The sequence below is a fragment of the Prionailurus bengalensis genome, chromosome A1 (genome assembly GCF_016509475.1).
Source record: "Prionailurus bengalensis isolate Pbe53 chromosome A1, Fcat_Pben_1.1_paternal_pri, whole genome shotgun sequence".
Lineage (NCBI taxonomy): Eukaryota > Metazoa > Chordata > Mammalia > Carnivora > Felidae > Prionailurus > Prionailurus bengalensis.
Genome location: NC_057343.1, coordinates 223244128 through 223269460, shown reverse-complemented (window position 1 = coordinate 223269460; position 25333 = coordinate 223244128). Strand labels below are relative to the sequence as shown.

Genomic DNA, 25333 nt, shown 5'->3' with positions numbered 1-25333 from the left:
AAGTTCAGATAAAAGGGGGAATTAAAATGGCATATTTAAATAGCAAACAATGTTCGGACTGTGACAAAACACTATTGCTATGAGGCAAGATGATCTAATTCATATTATGAGATATTAATTCTCCAAAACCATACAATAGGGAAGATAGTCAATGCTTATGTCCCTAAATGATGTGTCCATCTACTTTGTTGCCCAAGCCAGGGATCTGGAGGTCTGATTAGTCTTCTTGTCCATTGTATTCACATCCAGAATTTAGGGAATCTAGCATCAAGCCCTACAACTTTCTATCTCTATCCACCTATCTCCATGAGCCATTACCTTAATCTAACACACTTTCACCCCCTCCTGCAATAGCATCAGAAGTAATCCTATATCCTTCTGTTGTCTTTTTCAAACTACAACCAAACTGATCTTCCTAATGCAAATTTGAACATATTATGGTCTTCTAAACCTTTCCAAAGTTATAATGTCTTTAAATGGCTTCTAGTTACGGTGACTACATGTTCTGGTTTGTCTTGGGCAGTCCTATTTTATGTGAGCTGTTCTAATTAAAATCACTAATATCGTCCATGTATATTCTCCAAAGTATTCTAGCTTTCATAATAAAATATGTGGTGTCTCTACTTATAAGGCCTTTCATATTTGGGACCCTATTGCATTTATAGCCATTCCTCACGCTACACTATTAGATGGAGAAAACCCTACTGAATTTCCTTCTGTGACAAAATGTCTGATTTCTTTCTCTAAATATTTACAGACAAGTAAATTTTTTTCAGACATCCTTTGACTTCTGTCAATCATTATCATCTCATCACAATCTGTTCATTTGTTTTATAAGCATAGAATTTAGTAAGAAACTAGCTTTTTACCATCCAATATTATGAACTCAGATGTTTCTAATTCCTATTTCATAACTAGAAACTTAAAGGGATAAAATGTCCACAGTCACAGAATTAATAATGTAAGAACAACTGGCCAGTACTTAGCTGCAATATATCCAGTGTCCTTTGTATTTTTGTAGTGACTGTCACAGTAGCAGATGTGATACCATTAGGAGCAGAAGCAGTGGTGATGATGACCGTAGTTAGACACAGAAGTGTAGACTGATGGCAGAGGTGATCACTAAAATAATCTTGGGTATTGTGCTAAATGATTTGCACGTATTATTTTATTTAATATAAATACTCTGAGGGCGCCTGGGTGGCTCAGTCGGTTTAGCGTCCGACTTCGGCTCAGGTCACGATCTCACGGTCCCTGAGTTAGAGCCCCACATCAGGCTCTGTGCTGACAGTTCAGAGCCTGGAGCCTGTTTCAGACTCTGTGTCTCCCTCTCTCTGACCCTCCCTGTTCATGCTCTGTCTCTCCCTGTTTCAAAAATAAAAACATTAAATTAAAAAAAAAATAAATACTATGAGGTTGATTTATTTCAACTATGAGTTTAAAATTATGTAGTATAACTTCATACATTGAGAGTCTGCCATTGAGGACATAATGGAGTGGGAATGAAAATTTCTGCCATTCTAGTTACAAAGCCTTATTCTTAACCTGTGCTGTACTGTATATTATTCAAACAAACCAATTACTAAGAAGTTACGTATGTGTTTGTACAAGTAATGTGCACGTGGAACAAATGATACGTTTAAAACATAGAAAGCATTCAATTTCCCAGATGGGCTATTTTGGCTTGACTCATTAAGGGACCGTCCACATTATAAATGGAAGCAATTTGCCTCATTAGATACAATCTATATAGGTTAAATATTTAATTTACTGCTAGCCATAGAATTTCGTATTTCTCATATATGGATTTCCACATTTTATGAACTTGAGTGCTTCTAGGAAAAACATGGGTTGCTACCTTTGTGCCCTTTTACAAAGTTACATGGCAAGAGGTACGTTTTTATGCGGTTAAACTTACTTCTGAAGTCACGGACTGTAAAATTTGGTTTGACGGCAGCTTCAGGTGATAATCTAAAGGAAAATTGCTGCCCAGCAGGTGAAAGATCTCGGTCTGCAGCGCTGACTATCTGAATTATCTGAAACAAAGTTGAGATGAAACTTGAAGTCAGTCATGAGTTTCAAAGGGAACTTAACATCCCAGGCTAGTAAGTTTATTCAATGATGCATGCAAGGAGAGATAAATGACATTTTTAAGATTCATATCGGTGGACCAATTATTTACAAATAATTTTTATAAACAAATATCTAAACATTTACAGTTCATAATGGCAGGTACAATTATAGGGTCTGGGCCAATTCCAAATCAATATCTGCATAAATAAAAAGCTTGGGGCGCCTGGGTGGCTCAGTCGGTTAAGCGTCCGACTTCACCTCAGGTCACGATCTCATGGTCTGTGGGTTCGAGCCCTGCGTCTGGCTCTGGGCTGATGGCTCAGAGCCTGGAGCCTGCTTCCGATTCTGTCTCCCTCTCTCTCTGCCCCTCCCCCGTCCATGCTGTCTCTCTCTGTCTCAAAAATAAATAAAACGTTAACAAAAATTAAAATAAAAGTAAAAAAAGCTTAACAGCATTGAAAACTCTCACTAATAAGCAAAATAAAATTAAAATGCACTTGCTTGCATTTTAAACTAAATAAAATAAATGCTTTCTAACATAAATACGAAAATGCTTACTAGAAAGAAAATCGCTGATTATTTAAAAGCCCTTGCGACAGCAAAATTTTAGTATAGTTACGTTTGTGAGAATGAATTTTATTTTCATAAATAAATAAAATGTTGAGAAAGAGAAATTCACAGGATGTATATCTGATTTTGTTCTTTTATTTGTTTCCCCACAACGGGCCAGACTACTAATTGCATTCTCATAAAATGTTTTTAGGAAGTAAACACTAACCATCGTGTTTAAAATTTTTCCTAAATCTCTCCCATAGGTTGTATGTCTGGTAGTTAAAATTCTGACACTTCAATAAAGTGCCCTTAAGAATTTGGAGATTAAAAATAACTTCTAAGAGCCAAACTGTGAAATTGATAATTCACTACACAGATAACCAAATTATAATGGCTTTGAGGTTTTATTTATTAACATATGCAATGGCTTTGCATCAGAAAGAATTTCAGGAATTGTGTGTAGAAGAGGGTGAGGGCAGAGGACTGCTCAGGTGATGACTCTTTTAGACTAAGTTTGAATTTGCCAGAGGAAGACCTTACATTTCAAGTACTACATTGTGGTCACAGTGGGCAAAGCACACGTCGTGTCTTAGCACGATGACATTAAACATGTGATTTATTTTTTTAATTACTTTTTTAATGCTTATTTATTTTTGAAAGACAGAGAGAGAGAGAGAGCACTGGGAAGGGGCAAAGAGAGGGAGACACAGAATCCAAAGCAGGCTCCAGTCTCTGAGCTGTCGGCACAGAGCCCGACGCGGGATGTGGGGCTCAAACTCACGTGTTGTGAGGTCATGACCTGAGCCGAAGTCGGACAACCCACTGACTGAGCCACCCAAGGGCCCCTAAACATGTGATTTATTTGATACTTTTTGTTTTCATTTCATGGTTAAAACTCAGTCTTAGTACTATGTTCTACCTCCCCATATATTTGTGTGCATGTAGGCTTACATACACATACACACATTCACACATAAGCATACATACTAGGAAATTTAGTGCCTGAAGCAGTATTGGTAATTTGTAATTTGAAAAATTGGCTTACTTTATTTTTTAATTTTTTTAATGTTTATTTTTTGAGGGAGAGAGAGAGAGACAGAGCATGAGCAGAAGGGCAGAGAGAGAGGGAGACACAGCATCCGAAGCGGGCTCCAGGCTCTGAGCTGACAGCATAGTGCTCACCCAATGTGGGGCTCGAATTCACAGACCATGAGATCATGACCCGAGGTGAAGTCGGCCGCTTAGCCGACTGAGCCACCCAGGCACCCCAACAAATTGATTTTCTCATGAGAAATCCAGGTCTCTAATTCAGTGTAAATCGGTCACACTTCTATAAAACTTCAACTTTCCTTCACATAAATCCATATGCTTAATCAGATCATAGTTCCCATCCATAAATGTTCTGTAAATTATTAAGGGATTGGTTTGCCAGGTGTTTTGTTTTGTTATGCCATTAACTACTATCAGCAAGCAAAATCATTTACTATATTAAAGTTCTTTAACACCAAAAAATATCAAGAACATAACTTTAGAATGAAGCAATGTCCTTTCAAACAGCAGACAGAGAAGAAAATTTTGGTTTAAACTGGCACTTATCTGGAATTGACACTTGGGAGTCATTACGCTAAGTAAAAAACCTCTCACACTTCAGTGATTCACCATTGTTGATTTAGATAGTATCATCCTTTTCTTTTCCTGTTGTCTCTTGCCAGATATCACATATATACATGTATACATACTTGCATACATACATATTCAATTATAGGCCAGAAGAGATAGACAGTTCCTATGCATAATTCTTAGACAATGGGAAGATGGCTGGGTCAAAAGCAGAAAATGCTCACATTCCACACTCCCTTAAAACTTAGTAATATTTCAGGGTTGTGCTTTGTACGTAAGTGTGACCCAGTAGAAAGCCCAACAGATGTTTATTAGAAAAAGAGCGTCCAAGGACCCCACGGATTACCTACCACTTTGCCCAGATGTAAGAAAAACAAGTTACCTCAGGTCATTTCAACTATTCCCAACTTTTTAAACTCATTTACTAGACAAGCAGAGAAGCACTGAATGGAATTCTATATCCGAAGGACTTTCATTGTGTGCATTACAAGAGTCTGTTTGGTATAAAAGAATTAAATCCCTAATTATCTAAAAAAAAAAAAGGTGGGGATTGGTTATGGGGGTGAGGGTGAAGGGATCTGGAAAATGAGAAATTGCTACATTGTGGAATTTCAGAAAACCTCTTAATACATTCTCAAATAAACAAATAAGTTTATTATTTGTTAAACATTTATTCAGGTGCTTCTATTTCAGACACTAAAGCAAGCAGTGAGCTTATCCCATGTAATTTGTGGGTACATTTAAGGGGATAGAGGGTTAAACCTTTTTCTGCATTTCTGTGTCTATTCAAAGTTAAGGATGCAAATTTATCAAATGGGAAATCTGACTATACAAGTCATGCTGTAATAAAATTAATACTTTCTCCAAATTATCAGAGAAAGGATTAGAGCAACACAAGCCACTAGAAGTTTCAGTATTGATGGAAATATTGTATATCTACATGGAAAAAAAATGGTAGCTGCTCATCACATACAGTCATTGAGCAATTGAAATGTGGTTAGTGTGAAAGAGAACACTGATTTTTAAATTTATTTAATTTTAATTTAATAGCTACCTAGCTAGTGGGCATCACAGGATTAGGATTATGGGACAGATTTGCTACAAATCAGTTTAATGTATTCAAATTGAAACAAATACTGAAGATTAAAGAATGATCTTTTTGAATAATGATACTGTTTGAAATATTACAATTTTTCTGTAAGAATTAAAACTTCAAATTTATTTAAATGAATAGTTATGCTGTTTAAAGGTGATTAAAATAGAAAGCAAACCAAGCATACTGATCTATTTTTCCTTTGGACCTAGGTGCACAGTATTGGGTTAATCATATTATTATTTCTGACACACTCTCATCATTTGCTCATTCTTGATTCATCATATCGTATCATGTCATATCATACCATCATATTACATTATAACATGGTATGCTATTTTACCCACTCATCTGTAATAGTATAGAAACAAAAACTGGCTACCCAACACCACTCACATTAACTCTAGGATTTTGATATAACTTTTTTAACTATGGTGTCCTCCCTCATGAGATCTCCCACTAGAATCAGAACAATATTGACTTAATAAGGAAAATATAATTCAGAGATTTTCAGTAACCCAGATGTTCTACTCAAGGCCACCAAAGAAATAAGCCTTAAATTTTTAATGGGCTGTAGAGCTTTTCTGTACTTCTTCATAAAGCATGTGACCAAAGGAAGAAACACTAGAAGAATGCATTCTCAATTTGTTTGCTTCTTTATAGTCACAGAGTCCATAGAAATTCCACACTAAAGGAAAGGAAAACAGAGCAGATCTGCAATCCTAGGCTTTTTAGTCATACAAAGAATGTTCACTAAGCTAGCATCACTTTATCTCCTGTGGTGTTACTTGTACATCCATAAATCACCCTTAACTTTTGAATTTACTATCCATTGTGGGGTTTTTTTAATGTAAACACACACGCACACACACACACACACACAGATATCTGTGTGTGTGTGTGTGTGTGTGTGTGTGTGTGTGTGTGTGTGTATGTGTGTCTATTCATGTGTGGGCTTATAACCTGAAACACATGCATATAGTAAGTCTTCATATGCTATTAGTTAACAATATTAATAAGTTACCTGTCCCGGTTTGGCATTTTCACACACAGCTGTCTCATATGGCACAGATATTTCTGGAGGAAATTCATTGACATCTAAGACATTAATCAATATGTTGACTTTGCTGCTTAATAACGGGTTACCTATTGAAAACATAAAAAAAAACAGACAATTATAAAATCTGGTCAGTTATTGCTTTTATACTAAATGGTCTTAATTTTTTTTTTTAATTAGCCATTATATAGAATCTAAGGGATCCTTCCTTTATGGGAAAATTTGAGGTGTTTTGCCAAATATAAACAATAAAAGGATGGATAAGTAAGGTATCAGTGCTTTGCTCTCAGAGCACCAGGAGTGAACTGTATCAGGGTTCATCCCTGAAATTCACTCACCGCCAAAGATAAGGTCAACCATCTGGCTAGTATTTTGTCAAACGTGTAGCCATCATACAAGAGTTAGTTCACAGAACCAATCTTCACCAGTAGTGACAATTTTCACTGGATAAAACATGTTTTCTAGGTTGTGTCCGTATAATTAAAACTTTATTGAGTAGGATCATCTATGTTTAAAAAGTTCTCTCAAAATGATTCTTCCTGAAAAGGATGATAAATTACAAGAAGAATGAAGGAGAGAGGGCTTTTCAAAAATAAAAATTAAGATACAGCTTTAAGGAAGTAAAAGACATAGGTTATGGAAAGCTAGTATACACCATAAAATTGCTTGCTGGTGATAAGAAAGAATAAACAAGATTTTCTTCCTTCAGTATAAAAAAATGTTGTTTTGAAAAAGTTTATGCCAAAATCCAATCACAAGTTGTAGCTCCAGCTCCTGATATATTATCTGCCTCCTGTCATTTATTGAAGAAGACTAGATAAAATTAAATTAGTAAGGCCTAACAATGCACCTTTTACCTTATTTGTTATAAAGTTTTACCTTATTAAATTTCACATATGGATAAACTGCCTCAAATTGTTGAAGGACCTTGCCCGGAGTCACACATGCAGGATTATGGGAGGTTAAGATTCAAACCCAGGAGTATGGAAATCCAAGTACCGTGTAAATGGCACCATGACTTCCCTACTGACTGGTTTATGTGTTAAATCCTTCATTGCAGTGCTGTTGAAGATTCATAATGTTAGTATTCTTTTAGACCTCTTTCTGAATTTTTTTAAAGAAGCATACAAGATCCCAATACATAAGTGATTCTGACAAGTCTAAATTGATCCTGCAGTACTAAAATTTATTAGAAAATAATAGGCGCTATAAACAGCATCGTAAGAAATGTTCACATATTCACACGTGACACAGTGAAATCTGTCATCACGTACCAGTACAGACACAGATAACACAAAGAGAGGATGAATGGTGCATTTTGTAATATGGGATGTATTTATAGAAGGTGTATCGGTAATCTTGGTGAAGGATGCAGAAATTATCTATGATTTAATAATTTATATTGGCCAGAGGGAATTATTTGATAGAAAATGTCTGGTTGTTTTCACAAGTTACCTAATCTACCTTCAACTCAGTTTCTTCATGTAAAACACAAGGTACTAATAATCCCTACTTCATAGGTTGTATTAAATAAGGGGTGGTGCTATACGAAATGTTAGATCACCTTTGGTAAATTGCATTACTTGTATTACCAAGTGAATTTCATGGAGGTTATTTGGTTCCACATCTATTATTGGTGTTAATTACTCCTATAGCATAGTATGTAGGTAAAAGTCAGCAATTTGGTTAAACTTGGTTCACATGCCTAAAAAAAGCTAGAGATTATAAAAAATAACAGAATTAATGCCTAATACTATGTAATGCTTACAGTGTACCTATATTCTAAAACATGTTACATAGATGAACTCTCTTAGGGTGGCCTCTCTGAACTCTCTTAGGGTTCACTGATACATATAGTGTCAGAATGCTGGGGAGCAGTTAGGGGATGTGACTCATGCAAAAATCACAAGTTGGAACTAACAAGATGGGGTTTGAATCCAGGTTTTCTAGTTCCAAATTAGTGCTCTTAAACTCTGTTACATACTGTGTATTAGAAAAAATTGAAATGTATTTAGCTATTGAAAAAAATAGACAAGAAATTAATGCTACAGATTGGTTTAGTAAATTCATGTGCCTAACTTCACCTATTCAACTTCTATACAACACAAAAATCATGCTCCACTTTCCATGTTACATGTGAAGTATCAAAGTATAAGTCCTGAGGCCATATAAAAAGGAAACTGTTATTTTTATTTTGTTTTTCCAGGGCCAGAGTTTTATTTTGGGAAGCTGGGGTGAGGATGGGCTGTCTTCCAAAAGGGACGAGACTTCTGGTGCAATTGTGTTTTTAATGCAGATTTACCTTTATAATGTGTAAGCATGGTATTCAAATTAATTTAAGCCAGTTTTTACCCATGAGAAATTCCCTTTTGGTCATTTCAAATTATTTATCTTTCTGCAATATAGATTTTAACGTTTGCCTAATGAGTAAATAGGTCACAAAAATATAATCACTATTGTAACATCATATTATTAAAAGTATTTCTCAAAAAGATGCTTTTGGTAATTTAGCTAATACAATTTGTTGTGTGAGATCTTCCTGTGCCCTGGAGGATTTGTGGAGTTACTTAAAATTATACGTGACCGGTCATCATTGTGGCAATTAAAAAAATAAAGGCCCCAATAAGGATTGAGGAAAAAAAATAGAACAGCTATAAAATGACACTTCATATTGTCAAAAATGAGTGATGGGTTTATGGATTTCATTATATTATTATCTCCTCTATTGTATATTCATAAATTCTTTCATAATTAAGGTTTCAAAATGTGACCTTATGTGTTTAAATGCCAGTTGGGGAAGCAGTAACAACTCTGTTCAAGAATTACTGCACTCAAGTAAGCACAGAACTTTGTACAAGAGAATGTAATTTATTAGAGTAATACAGAGTTTTTTCATTGATGCATATAATTCAGAAAATTATGTTGAGGAAATCATGACCATTTTTTCTGACTCAGCTAATCTGTATTTGGGACAACAATGATGTAATTTGTTTAGACACCATTTAGCATGAGCATGATTATCAACATTTTGCCATGTAGAAACTCGTTATCACTGAATACTTAGTGAGGAAATTCAAATATAAATTTAGTAAATTGAAGGAATCCAAATCGTCCAGGAGGATGTCAAACATTCACAAATGACATGATACTCTACATGGAAAACCCAAAAGATTCCACCAAATAACTGCTAGAATTGATTCATGAATTCAGCAAAGTTTCAGGATATAAAATCAATGCACAGAAATTGGTTGCATTTACGCATGAAAAATGAAGCAACAAAAAGAGAAATCAAGGAAGCAATCCCATTTACAATTGCACCAAAACCAGAAAATACCTAGGATAAATCTAACCAAAGAGGTGAAAAATCTATACACTGAAAAATATAGAAAGCATATGAAAGAAATTGAAGAAGACACAAGAAAACTGGGGAAAGATTCCATGCTCCTGGAAAGGAAGAAAGAATACTGTCAAAATGTCGATACTACCCAAAGCAAACTACATATTCAATGTAATCCCTATCAAAATAAGACCAGCATTCTTCACAGAGCTAGAACAAATGATCCTAAAATTTGTGTGGAACCAGAAAAACCCCAAATAGCCAAAGCAGTCTTTAAAAAGAAAACCAAAGCAGGAGGCATCACAATCCTGGACTTCAAGCTATACTACAAAGCTGTAATCATCAAGACAGTATGGTACTGGCACAAGAACAGACACTCAGATCAATGGAACAGAATAGAGAACCCAGAAATGGACCCACAAATGCACAGCCAACTAATCTTTGACAGAGCAGGAAAGAATATCCAATGGAATAAAGGCGGTCTCTTCAGCAAGTGGTGCTGGGAAAACTGGACAGCGACATGCAGAAGAATGAACCTGGACCACTTTCTTACACCATAGACAAAAATAAACTCAAAATGGATGAAAGACCTCAATGTAAGACAGGAAGCCATCAAAATTCTCGAGGAGAAAGTAGGCAAAAACTTCTTTGATCTTGCCCACAGCAACTTCTTACTCAAAACATCTCCAAAGGCAAGGGAAACAAAAGCAAAAATGAACTACTGGGACCTCATCAAAATAAAAAGTGTCTGCACTGTGAAGGAAACAATCAGCAAAACTAAAAAGCAACCGACAGAATGGGAGAAGATATTTGCAAACGACATATCAGATAAAGGGTTAGTATCCAAAATCTATAAAGTCCTTATTAAACTCAACAGCCAAAAAACAAATAATCCAGGAATAAATGGGCAAAAGACATGAATAGACACTTCTCCAAAGAAGACATCCAGATGGCCAACCGACACATGAAAAAATGCTCAACAACACTCATCAACAGGGAAATACAAATCAAAACCACAATGAGATACCACCTTACACCTGTCAGAATAGCTAACGTTAACATCTCAGACAACAACAGATGTTGGTAAGGATGTGGAGAAAGAGAATTTCTCTTACATTGTTGGTGGTAATGCAAGCTGGTAAAGCCACTCTGGAAAACAGGATGGAGGTTCCTCAAAAAATTAAAAATAGAACTACCCTACGAACCAGCAATTGCACTAGTAGGTATTTATCCACGGGATACAGTTGTGCTGATTCAAAGGGGCACATGCACTATCGACAATAGCCAAAGTATGGAAAGAGCTCAAATGTCCATTGATCAATGAATGGATAAATAAGATGCGGTATATACAATGGAGTATTACTCAGCAGTAAAAATGAATGAAATCTTGCCATTTGCAATTATGTGGATGAAACTAGAGGGTATTATGCTAAGTGAAATTAGTCAGTCAGAGAAAGACAAATATTATATGACTTCACTCATATGAGGACTTTAAGATACCAAACAGATGAACATAAGGGAAGGGAAACAAAAATAATATAGAAACAGGGAGGGGACAAAAACAGAAGAGACTCTTAAATACAGAGAACAAACAGAGCATTACTGGAGGTTGTGGAGGGGGGATGGGCTAAATGGGTAAGGGGCATTAAGGAATCTACTCCTGAAATCATTGTTGCACTGTATGCTAACTAATTTGGATGTAAATTTTAAAAAATGAAATTTAAAAAAAAGTTTAATAAATTTGAAATAACCAAAATCCTACATGATTAGTTACTGTGCTGTTAGTAGTCAAATCGCTTAAATCCAATTATTATTGATCCATGTTGCTTTATAGTTAATAACTAACTTATTAATAGTTTTTAGTTCACACAACAAAATCAGGAAATTATTTTTATCCTTAATCCCTTCAAAGATATTTGTTAAATATTCTTTCCCCACCCTTTGAAAATATCTCAGTCAGCTCCCCTAGCTTTCTGAGTCGGTCTCAGTTAGAATTGTTTATTAGTAGTATTTTCAAGTGCAGCTTCAACTAAGAAAAAAAAAGCGAAAGCTCAAATTACAAAAACAAAGAATGAAGGAAAAAAAATCACTGTTTATCATAAATGAGTTAAATTCCTATAAAAGAATATTATTAATTTATGCCAAAAAATCTAGTCAACATAAATGAACAGAACAAATTCCTAGAAAGACACAAATTACCAACATTGACCTTGAAAAGAAATACAAAATCTTAATATACATTAAACAAATGAATAAAAATCAAGTTGTAATTAAAAATACCTGAAACCAAGAAAAAAAGTCACGCAAACATGCCTTTACTGGGGGGATTCAATACTTTCTAAAGATCACATAATACCAATTCTTCACAAACTTTCAGAATATAGAGAAGTAAATACCAATTCATTGTATGTATCCTGATACCAAAGCCAATCCAAAACATCACAAGAAAACAAAGGTATAACCTATTTTCACTCATAAACATAAGTACAAAAATTTCTTAATAAAAAGTTAACAGGGGCGCCTGGGTGGTGCAGTCGGTTAAGCGTCCGACTTCAGCCAGGTCACGATCTCGCGGTCCGTGAGTTCGAGCCCCGCATGGGGCTCTGGGCTGATGGCTCAGAGCCTGGAGCCTGTTTCCGATTCTGTGTCTTCCTCTCTCTCTGCCCCTCCCCCGTTCATGCTCTGTCTCTCTCTGTCCCAAAAATAAAAAAAATAAAAACGTTGAAAAAAAATTTAAAAAAAATAAATAAAAAAAAAATAAAAAGTTAACAAATCACTTCCAGGTCATATAAAATTACTACATAATGACCAAATAGCATTTATCCTAAAGATACAGGATTCACTTAATGTCCAAGAATAATCAATTGACAACACATATTAATAGAAGAAAAGAAACAAACAAAAAAAACACATGGCCATCTCAAAAAGATTCACAATTTTAGCATTTGACAAAATCACACAGCCATTCATAATTTTTTTTAAATCCTCTAAAAATGTAATGAATAGGAGGCAAGCTCTTCAACGTGATGTAGTCCCTCTTCATGAAGCCCATAGCTAACATCATACTTGACAGTGAAAAAGTCAATGCTTTCTCTCTAACACTGGGTACAGTGCAAAATTGACTGGTCTTACCACTTATATTCACCATTGTACTAGAGGGTTTATATAATGCAATTAAGTGAAAATAAATTTTAAAAAAAGATTAAAGTATCCAGATCAGAAAGAAAGAAATAAAACTACTTTTGTTTAAAAAAAGGGATGACCCTATAGGTAGGAAATCCTAAAGAATCCCCAAAGAAACTAATGGATATAATAAGGGAGTGTATCAAGGCCATGAGATAAGAGGGTAGTATTAAAAAAGGCAATTACATACTTAATAGCAGCAAATGACAAACTAGAATTGAAATTGAGAAAAAATTAAATTCACATTAAAATCAAAGGTAATAAAATATTTAGGAATACATTTAACAAAATAAATGCAGGACTTATAAACTGAAATTCACAAATCATTTCTCAGAGAAATCAAATGGATTGCTGATAGAAAGGACAGCTGGTGGAAATATAAAATTGCATAATCACCTTGGAAAAGATTGGAACTTTTCATAAACATTGAATATGAACTTATAAGGTAGCAACTCCACTCTACACCCAAGAGAAAGAAATAAATGTCCACACAAAATCCTGTATGCACATAGCCATAAAAGTGTTAGGTATATACTTCAAAACTGAAAACAGGTCAAATGTATATATTTGGTGAATGGATAAACATTATGTGGCATATCCGTACAATAAAGAATACTCCAACAAAAAAAGGAAAAAAAACACTGATACAACATTTGAATGAATCTGAAATATGCGGTCTTCTTTGATAATAAGACTGACATAGCTCCTTGGAACTTGGTTAGTTGCAGAAAGTGAAAGGTTTCAGTGACTTTGGGTTTCTGAAGTACACGAGCCTTCAGAAGATTCCAGCTCCCCTGTCAAGTCTTCCAGATTTCCTGGAGCAGATATTAAGCCATTCCTTTTCGATGAACCCTTTTAGAATGTCTGCCCAAAAGAAACTGTATGATAATTTATCATGCAGCAATAGATAACTAATCCAGGAGATAAGAAATACTAAAATATATACTAAAAAGAAAGAAGGATTTTTTTCTAGGGCTTGAGTTGGAATGGACCCTGCGGGGCCCTAAGGCAGCATCCATGGTGGGGAGAGCAGTCCCTGCTCCTAACCACCATGCAGAAACTTTGTCCAAGGGGCTTGTCACTAGTGATCCAGGTGATGTTTACTCACTACAGGAAAGTGTCCCTATTTCCAGAGAAGCTTCTCTTTCTTTTCTTTTTCTTTTTTTTTTAATGTTTATTTATTTTTGAGACAGAGAGAGTGCAAGTGGGGGAGGGGCAGAGAGAGAGGGAGACACAGAATCCTAAGCAGGCTCCAGGCTCTGACTGTCAGCACAGAGCCCGAAGAGGGGTTTGACCCCACAAACCATGAGATCATGACCTGAGCCAAAGTTGGACGCCCAACCGACTGAGCCACCCAGACACCTTGAGAAGCTTGTTTCTACAGAGATAGAGCCGTAAACATTCATAGCCCTTGGTGGCCTGGAGTGGGAGTCGGGGTCCATTTACCTGACTTCTGTGCTTTTGGACGAGGGCTGAGCAGGGGCTGCTGGGAAACAGAGCCTGACATGGAGGGATTGGACAGCAAGGCAGGGAGGTTGGTGGCTGTTTCTGGAAGTCCCTGACTCCATCATCTGATGACAGGGATCATAAGTACTCTCAGGAGTCTCAGCCCAAGGCAGACCCTGCCTGGGAGCTCATGACCCCATTTCAGTCCTGACCTTGAGAGGGAGCAGGACAGTCAGGGCGTCACATGTGGCATCTGCATGGACAGGGTGTGGAACAAGTCAGAGGTATCTTGCCAGGCTGTACCCATGCCCACTGCCTAGCTGCCTGTGCACCTGGCAAAAGAGTTGACAGGACTTCCCACAAGACATCATCAGGGCCTGTCCCCTGTATCATGTCCATTCTAGCTACATCAGCCCCAACAAATTCTGGGCGAGCAAGAAGGCTGAGAAGAAGCAACTCATCAGGAGCTTCAAGGCTTAGACCATCCAAATCCAATGCTGGTTCTTCATATGGTAGGATGGTCATTGCCCCTTCAAGTATGACTGTATTTACCTGCACTATATTACTCAGCTTCTGGCTAAGGCCGCAAGTCCTGGTTCTATCTGGACAGAGAATGTGCAGCTTGCTTCTGTGACTGTTGTGCTGGGCCCAACAGCATTCACAGGGGCAACAAATTAGATGAGTAAGTATTCTCCGCGGGCTGTGCCCTCACCATGGCCTTCTGGGATTCAGAACTCCTACTGGATCCCAACAGTTCTTACCATGGACTCCTGTAACCCAGACCAATCTGTGAGGGAGGGGGCTAAGGGCAGGAGGCACTAGGTGATAGGTCTCTTCCATTTTGGGGCTAGGTGTGAGATGAAAGTAGTAAGCGCTCTACCCACATGCACTGCAGCAGTGACACAACTGAGGAACATGGGGACAAGTGGTGGGCACTGGGAAAGAGAAAGTTGTTCTTACCCTCTTGACAAAGACTTGAGTTTTAACTTAGTTCTTTTGTAGAATAATTCTGAAAGAAAACAAATAAAATGCACCTAAGCCATAGAGAAAGGAAGAAAAAGACGAGAGGAGAGGAGAGGAGAGGAGAGGAGAGGAGAGGAGAGGAGAGGAGAGGAGCAAAGCAGAAGGAAGAGAGAAGAGAAGAGGAGAGAGAAGGAGGAAAGAGAAGGAAGGGAAGGGAGGGGAAGGGCAGGGAAGGGCAGGAAAGGAAAGGAAAGGAAAGGAAAGGAAAGGAAAGGAAAGGAAAGGAAAGGAAAGATGACTTGTATTTCTTCCTGAATTGGTGTTTTTCCCATCTAAAGTTCCATTTATTCCCATGTCTGTTGATGCTGGTGGTTTGCTAGAGGTCTGGGTGGAAGGATAGACAAGAATATTCATTCATGGTCTCTTTATGTAGACTGGGCTTCATTGCAATGCACATAGTGGCTAAAGTTCAAGGGCAAGTATTATAAAAACAAAAGAAATCAGACAGAAACTCTTGCTTTTATGACCTAAGATGGTCACATAGAAATACACCTCCTCTATGTTAGTCAAGGCTGTCACTAATCCACTTCAAAATTCAAGGGAAAGGAAGATAGAACACAATTCTTTTTCTTTTTTAAATTTCTTTAATGTTTACTTTATTAATTTTTGAGAGAGAGAGCAGGGGAGGGGGAGAGAAAGAGAGAGAGGGGGAGAGAGCAGGCTCCACACCACCAGCACAGAGCCTGAAGCAGAGCTTGAACCCACAAACCACAAGATCATGACCTGCGTGGAAATCAAAAGTTGGACACCCAACCGACTGAGCTACCCAGGTGTTCTGACAGAACCCAATTCTTTATGGAAGGAATGTCAGCCTCATTGTCAGAAGAACATATGAGAAGAGAAGGACACAGTATGCCCATTTTTGGAACTTATAATCAGAAATCTCTTTCAGAAATGGTTCACTAGTAACTAGCATTGTAACCTTTAATAAGTCCTAGGAAAACTAAATTTATTTAATTTTTAGAAGTTTTTTATTTAAATTCCAGTTAGTTAACATATACTGCAATACTAAACCTAACCAAAGAGGTGAAAGATCTGTACTCTGAAAACTGTAAAACACTGATGAAACAAATTGCAAAGGACACAAAGAAATGGAAAAACATTCATGCTCATGGATGGGGAAAATATATTTTAAATTTAACAGGGAAATCAGAACTGATAGGAACGTAGGTCCCTGGTGCCATCCTTCTCGGTGTGGGGGGTTTTGCATAAAGGGGCAAAGAGAAGACCCTGGCTTTATCCACAGCTCTCTTCAATGTAGAATATCAGGATTCCACATAAGATTTCATCTGATGAAGTATCCTGATAATATATCTACAAGTTTGAAAATTACAGATCTATCAATCCCCAGTTACAGGTGAGGAAACTTTGGTGTGATCTTGCCCTACATCTTCTTGTCAGAGTCAAGACTGGAGTCCAAGTCCTCTCACTATGCTTTGCACTGTTCTATGATACAGGTCAGTGAACTCGAAGAATAAGAAGACACTGCCTGAGATCCGCCCATGTGTGTGATAATCACTTTCGAAGAGTAACACTTGGGCTGCTATCTAGCCACCATGCTGGGAGAAAGCCCAGTTCACATTCGAGGATCAAATTACAGTTATAATTTTTATACTAAATATTCAATAAATACTGGCCAAATAATAGAATATTTCCAGGAACCAGTGAGAAATGTAATTGAAAATATTTTGAAAACTGTAAAGGACTAACAAACACAAGTTTCCTAGTATGTTAAAATACACTGGAGCTATTAGGCTTCCTCATTTAAAAATGACATCTGCTTTGGGGCGCCTGGGTGGCTCAGCCAGCTAGGCGTCAGACTTCGGCTCAGGTCATGATCTCACATTTCGTGGGTTCAATCCCCGCATCGGGCTCTGTGCTGACAGCTCGGAGCCTGGAGCCTGCTTCGGATTCTGTTTCTCCCTCTCTCTCTGCTCCTCCCCCATTCATGCTCTCTCTCTCTCCTTCAAAAATAAACAAAAACGTTAAAAAAAATTTTAATGACATCTGCTTTGAATACCTACAGGGGTTAAAAATTCAATTTTGTGACTGTGCACTAAATTGCGACTACCATAATGTCAAGAACAAAATCTTAGCTTTCTGTGACAACAAAAACCTGAATGATAGTGCAAACTGAGCATGATACAGTGAATAAGTAACACAAGCTTTTTTTTTTCTTTTCTCTTTAAATTAGTTCACTTTTAAATTACAAGTTAAGATAAACGCTATCTAACAATAGCCCTGTTCAATTACAGTAGTATGATCTGCATCTATACCAAGCAATCCATCAAGCAGATTTAAATTACTTATATAAACCCACGCCAAAGTCAAATATTACTTGTCTGTTGGTGACAAAAACTGATTTCTAGGGGCGCCTGGGTGGCTCAGTCGGTTGGCCGTCCGACTTCGCCTCAGGTCATGATCTTGCGGTCTCTGAGTTCAAGCCCCGCATTGGGCTCTGTGCTGACAGCTCGGAGCCTGGAGCCTGCTTCGGATTCTGTGTCTCCCTCTCTCTCTGACCCTCCCCCACTCAAGCTCTGTCTCTGTCTCTCTCAAAAATAAATAAACATTAAAAAAATTAAAAAAAACCTGATTTCTGAAGAAAAAGGAACCTTAAAAATATAGCCAGTTTTTTTTCCTCCCAATGAACACACTAGAGAAAACCTATTATTAATTTTAAATATTTCCAATACCATAAAGCCCTTAGATATTCTAAATTCCTGGAGAGCAAGAGCTGAGTCATATTTGTCTTTAAGCCTCCAGAGTTTAACACAGAGCCTAGTACATTCTAGCAAATGAAATATATGAATGTCAAAAACAGACTACACTGAGAAGCAAAAGTGGGTTCAATACAACCAATAAACCAGGAAACTTCTGTGGATCATGGCCCGCGAGCACCATGATTGTTGGTGTATTTTCCTTCACCTACGGCCAACAAGACTATAGATGCCATTTCACTTTATGTTCAACTCTCTATAATTTAAAAAATTCTTCTCAAGTGACTTTCTTTAATATGATCACAGAAAAATAAGTAAACATGGTGATTTTATACAAATAGTTAATAAATGTGAGTCGGTATATATCAAATTTCTGAAACATGCCAATTCACTACAGAACTGTAGGTAGATAGATAGACAGACCTAGGTAGATAGATAGACAGGTAGATAGAGATGATAGATAGATATGATGACAGATATGGTGATGATAGATAGATAGATAGCAAGACTAACAATAATTTCAATTTAATTATATGTATGTTGCAAATGTATAAATAAGTTTTTACTATTTTGTACTTATGCATATGAAAGTCACTATGACTAGTTTAACTAACAACTTACTTAAAATATAGCTAATAAAGCACAGGCAAGTGAGCAACTGTCCCTGTGGAATTCTGTTTTGCGGGGAGAGAGTCCAGGACTCCCATTATCTTTTGGTCACGACCCCAGGTGTGACAGGGGCTGCAAAGGAAATAACTCTGAGCCTCCATTTCCTACCACTCACAGTGTGGACCATAATCCTCATCTTCATTTAATGTATATCAAGCTACAAGACTTGTTTAGTTTATATTATTATTATTGCTTATTATTATTCTAGAAAAATTAGGTACTTTCTTCTCTTTTAGTCTAAGAACATAATTTCATGGCTAGCAACGTGGCATGCAGGCAGATGAATTCCTCAGAAAACTGTACCACAAAATCTATTTCTTTCTGTTTAAACAAATCTATTCTTTCTGTGTAGTAAGCTACACAGAAAGTAAGCTTTCTGTGTAGAAGCAGTTTCTAACTACTACTAAACTTCAATATCCTTAAGAATAGACTTCATCTTGTTTTTCCCATAAACCACAACAAATCGTGTTTTGCATATAAATGACACTCTGGACAAGCTTATGACAACAGATGTATGAATTTGTGTTTAGTCTGAATTATGGATAGTAATGCCAGAGGTTAATTTTTCTGTACATACAAAGATGATATCCTATGCATTATGTTGAAGTAAAATGAAGTTATAACAAAATAGCTTTATATGCCAAATAACCTCAAAAAAAGAATTACCCAGCAATTTGATCCCAACTCATAATGATATATTTACATACAAAATTTTCCCCAAATGACAGTTAGTGAGTCAATTCGCTGATACTTGAGCTGTTCCACAATAAATGCAAACAATCCATTGCCATCTGGATAAATATATGACTGAGAAGAGAATTGTCTCTGGTATCATTTGTTTATTTCGTAATTATATAAAATATGTTTTAGGGCTTTAATGTAGATATTTTAAATTATCTTTGTCTAATGATATTTGTTACAGCAACACCAAAAATATATTGGAAACATTTGTGTGTTGATAGTTTCTGATAATTTGAATGAAGTGAATTTTTGGAGCTTCTATCTTTTTTAAGATTCTCAAGAATTAGTATCATAAAAACAGCAAAGCAGTAAAGCATAAAAGAATTATTAGGAGTCTTATAAATTATTTGGACCTCTAACTATAGCAACACTGATTAATGACTGCTTTTTAATTAATTAAAGTTATTCAATCATTGTAACACTTCATCTTGCCTGAGGTTTTATATGTAAGGGTCAGGCTGAAACATATGCTAGTTCAATGTGCAATAAGGTATACTTAACGTGTTTTTTTCTTCTTGCCAGTACAATGTAAGCTATTTATTTCTCAGCCATTCACCATGATAATGGTTACCTGCTTAGCTGGTTAGTTTGATCAGTGAAAACAGCCTTATGCATTAGAATAGGAATACATTTTACTTTTAAACTCTGCAAACTCAAGCAAAATAAAGCCCACAATAAGCTATTCTTACTGTAAATCTTTAATTATCATGAGGTATGTGTTTAGTCTCTTTATTTTTCACATGACTGCATAGCATTTACCCCAGCAGACTTCCTTGAGGACTCTAAAATACAGTGGTCTATGAACAGATACTAGAACAGATCAGGGAGATACATATTTTAGAAATGATTATATATATGGATATATATGGACATATATACATATGTAGCATATATATACATACATATAGGTGTGTATATATACATATATATGTATATACATATGTGTATATACATATATGTGTGTGTGTGTGTATTTATGTATTATGTGTCTAAATCCCAGTTCTACATATTTCCCAGTGAGGGCCAATATAAATAATGAGAATCTACTCATGAGGGTTTCCTAATTTGCATTTAAGTAAACTCTAGAGCCAGCATGTGCCCCAATCATGTCGATAGCTAAAAGAAAATGAACTTCTCTAAATATGAAAAATCTAAAATTGAGAATCGGTGGTGCCTGCTTCACTGAGAAAGCACAAACTCTCGTCTCATCTTCTACAAGTTGGAGCACAAGGCTCTGGCTGGAGGTGTCAGACGTGCTACTATCGTGCAATGATGATGTTTTCGTGGTCTACATAGCCACTGGGGAGAAAGAGACCTTCCAGAACTACAGAACAGGTGATTAATGAACTATCTGCAGACTTTCATCTTCAGTTAAGGTACAGAAGCCTACTAGTCCTACTTTGAAAAATATGCGCGTTTTGTGTGTGTGTGTGTGTGTGTGTGTGTATGTATTAAGACGAAAGTCTCAGTAAGATTAGTTTTCTAATGAATGATCTTTTATTATGGGCAATATGTCTTTGCTAAATAAAAGTTATTTGAAGAAACTGTCTCTGCTTAGCTGTCACTTATTATGTATAAGCCATTAGAGTGAATGGTTCAGGAAGGTCTTATAGTCTATAACACAAACAATTCATTTTGACCACATTTGCTGAAGATCTTAAAGCTAAACTTTATTTTCTAACTACAGTATGATTAAGCTATCCCCCAAGACTCGATGAGTAACATAGATGAGAGCTGACATGAAAGAAATGATGAGTAACAAATGTAACTGTAATCGGATGTGGTATAGGAGGAGAAAAAAGATGCCAAGCCCGAAAGCAGTCTTCAGGAAAACACCCTAAAGAAAACAGGTGTCCTCCAAAAAGGGAAGACCAGCATTCTGATCTCTTGACGATATGTCTGCTCTAGCAGCTCTGGCAGCTGACTGGATGATCTGCTCTCAAAGCCTGAGTACAGAGGACATACTTTTGTAAGGAGATGGCAGGACAGAGAAATCACACGGTACAAGAGCAGCTTGTAAAACACCTGTTCAGCGTAACAAGGATGGGTGAGTTTCCTCAGGGTCAAGTGGGCAAACCGAAAGCTAAAATTGAGAAATCATGTTATAAACTCACCCAAGAAGACTGCCTTCTATGCAAGGGGGCCACGGAATTGAGAAGCCAGAAGATGTACCACTGAGTACTCATATCACGTTCCTATGCAGATGGGATGCCCAGAACCCGCACCGTCAGATAACTCAAAGTTCACTTAAGAAGACAATGTTTGGGCAGCAGCCTTTCCTGCCAGTCCATTTAGTCCTAGAAGCAGTGGCAGCCAATGGAGTATCATATCGGGCAGATAAGAGAGACTTGTGTGTTTCCCTCTCTCTTTTCCACTCTGACAGGCTGGAGAACGTGTACCCTACAAGCGAGGGGTCACAGTTCCAACTTACGGTGTCACTGAGTTCTGCACTTATCTATTGCCATGCCACAACAAATAACCCTAAAATGTAGTTGCTTGAAATAATTGCTGTTTTAGTCATTCTCACAACATTGTAAGAATCCGGGCAGGGCTGGTCTGGGTACATGTTCTGTTTCACACGGCATTGGTGGATGTTACACTGTGGTATTCAGCTAGTACACTTTCCAAGACAGTCTCACTCACATACTCAGCACCCTGGAAGGTATGATGGGAAGGTTGAGCTGAACTGGGATGGTCACCCTGACCACCCACATGTGACCACTCTAGAATGGTAGCCTCAGGGTAATCAGTTGTTTTTTTTATGTGACAGGTCAGTGTTCCAAGAAACAAGGTGGAAGCTGCATGTTCTTTTTTGTAAGTCTGACCTTTAATAATCAGAATAACCTAGAAGTAATGAAATCGGTTAAAGACATCATTAAGGCCTGAGAATAGGTGTCTAACTATTCTTGTTTAGTCACAATTGTTGAAGATAAACGAAACTGTTTGATATTTACACCCACTGAGTGGAGACTGAACAAAAACCCCTCAACAGAAATATTCACATTCAGCTCTCCCCTGCACGGAAAAAGGAAAATTAGCTGCCAAAGTAGCAGATGAACAAAATAAAATAAGAATGAAACAAAATGAAAGACACCCAGAAGGGATTTCCCCAAGCCTTTCACAAGACCAGAAGCAGATGACTGGGAGATGCACTCGTTTTGCAAACTACGTGGAAAACCAAATGTCGCCATTCCCCCGACTGATCTGTTACCTGGGAGCTGCGATAATATCCCAGGTTGTCCAGACAAACATATATGGCCCATGCCACTTTCAGTCTAGAGGATTGTCTTCCGGACCAAGCAGACACCAACACAAGGGATCCGTCCTAGCAATCCTATTGATTCTGAGGGATTCCTTAAAGAAAACCACTTATGGCTCCTGCATATTCCACAGTGACATTTATAAAAAAAAAATCACATTAAAATTACATTCTACGAAAAAGAGAGAAGGAAGAGGGGTGATTTGAAGAATACTCTCTTCAGTTTGAGAAAATATTTCAGAATGGGCTATTTTGTGTGATAATGAATTCCTCCTGCCTGGCCTCTGAAGCTCCCAATATTGTATACAGGGGTCCGGCGTGGAAGAGAAGCTGGAAAGCTGGCAGATTTTTGCGGGCACAGCATTGAAAGGGATGAGGTCACGCAATGAAATGCACTCACTGCTAGATATTCATGCAAGTCTGCAAACAGGGCTCATTGGCGGCTGTCACAATTTCTCTGGACTTACGCTACAAGGAAAAGGAACAGGTTTCTGAGTTTCCCCAGGAGACCACTCAGCTGTCAGTCCAAAAATGAAAAACACCTCAGCAGGGACTCGTTTAAGAGTGTTCAATCCAAAGAACTGCAGTATAACATTGATTCTGTCCAGGCCATACTTACTAACTTTACTCGCAATTATGGAGAAATTATACTGCGCGGTGCTTTCTCTGTCTAGTAATTCATTAGTGGCGATGGTTCCTTCAGTTCCATCTATTGTAAAGTAGCTGTCCCCATCACTCTTCCAATCTATGAAGTACCTGTATATAAAAAAAGTAGATGCAAATGTGCAGTGATTACACATTAATCATAATGGCAGTCAGGCTAACTTGACACAGTTCCTTATTTTTCTCCCTGTAGCTATTACCCACCTTGCAATAAAGAAGAGTGTAAATGACAGCTTCTTTATTGCAAAGTCAGTATGCTCAAGGGGAAACTGGAAATAATGAAAGATTTAGTACTCCTGCTGTTCATATTATTTTAGGGTCTTGACACCTTGAAAGCTCAGCAGAGACAAAAATTCTAAAGCTGACCATGGGTTTCCTTAACCTGCTGAATATTAAAACTTTTCCAAGCAGTAAAAGATTCCTTAATGGTGGCTGCGGGAAGAACTGGGGGTGGGGGAAGCATCTGGATACAGCTACAAAGAACTTTGGCCAGAACAGAGGTAGAATCTTCATTTCCACAGATAGGGAAAAAATCATATTATGGAAACTAAGGGGCAATTTTGTAACTGACACTGTGGAATTTATAGAGAAGTATTTCCCTCAAATACATATAAAGGAGACACTGTTGTTTTATTACTCTATGTCAGTACAACTTTCTAAAACAAACAGTGAGCAATGTCCCTTTATCTTCTTTATTAGCTAACCTTTTGATAATAACAGATGTTACCTTCTTTATGTGAAGAAGCTGAACTAAAACATTCCAAGAAAATTAATTACAAAAACCAGAAATTGCAATTATATAAATCTTTATGCAGCAGATAGATAGAGTGAAAAGTCTTTTTCAAACACATATTTTCAATCATAGTAATAAGCATTTTGAAATCTTAGCATGTACCAGATAATGTTCTAAATGCTTACCTGTATTACCTTATTAAATCCCCACAAAAAACAAAAAAAAAAAAATAAGAATTATTCATCTCCCCACTTTGCCTATGAAGAAACTGAATCATCGAGATATTAAGGAATCTGCCTCAGTTCACATAGAAACTTTTAGAGCGGATATTTGACACACGTCATCAATCTTTTCCATATAATTATCATTATGTAGTCTTACCAATTTTAAATCGAACTTTATGTGAAAGAGCTCTGCTCATCAAAAGGCTCAACGTGCAATATATTTATCACCATTACTCTGGCCTGGGAATCATGACTAGGTCAATACAAACAGACATCATCGAAGTGAGCCCATCTAAATCCCCAGGCCAAAGAATCCAGTTGTTCATTGTGGAGTTAGTTAAGCCATGCATTTCAAAGTAGAAAGTTATTGTTTTGACAAGTTGGTTATTTAAAACTGGGGCTAGAGGGGGCGCCTGGGTGGCTCAGTCGGGTAAGCATCCGAGTTCGGCTCAGGTCATGGTCTCACAGTCTGGGAGTTAGAGCCTCACACAGCCTCAGAGTCTGGAGCCTGCTTCAGCTTCTGTGTCTCTCTCTCTCTGCCCCTCCCCTGTTCATGCTCTGTCTCCCTCTCTCTCAAAAATAAAATAAAAACACTAAAAAAAATTAAACTGGGGTTAGTTTGCATCTCATTTCAGCACTAGACTAAAACCAATTGCTTTCATAGATGATATTTATGACTCTTAACTTGTTAATATTTGTTAGTAATTGCTAGGATCAGAGTATGGGCCATGCTGTTAGTCTGCCTTGGATACTTTCGTGGTTGGTTTGAGGGGTGAGAAGGCATTGATGTCTCATGATTTCAATGTTGCATTCTGTCTCATAGGAATGCTCTCAGAAATGAATATTACAGAAATAAATATATAAATGAACTTAAGGCACATTTACAGGTCAGAGAGGATAGAGTATAATAGAGCTATCTCCCTATCACATAATCTCCTTTTCT

General features: G+C 37.1%; 1 protein-coding gene across 1 annotated transcript in view; it reads right to left on the bottom strand.

Moving 5' to 3' along the window:
- Window positions 1-25333, bottom strand: part of CDH12 (cadherin 12) — a 275168-nt gene that overhangs the window by 6973 nt on the left and 242862 nt on the right. Inside the window, exons 7-9 of the mRNA XM_043600771.1 lie at window positions 23390-23526; window positions 6363-6484; window positions 1919-2036 (exon numbers count right to left, since the gene is read on the bottom strand). Of these exons, the coding sequence (XP_043456706.1) occupies window positions 1919-2036; window positions 6363-6484; window positions 23390-23526 (377 nt within the window). The remainder of the gene's footprint in view (window positions 1-1918; window positions 2037-6362; window positions 6485-23389; window positions 23527-25333) is intronic.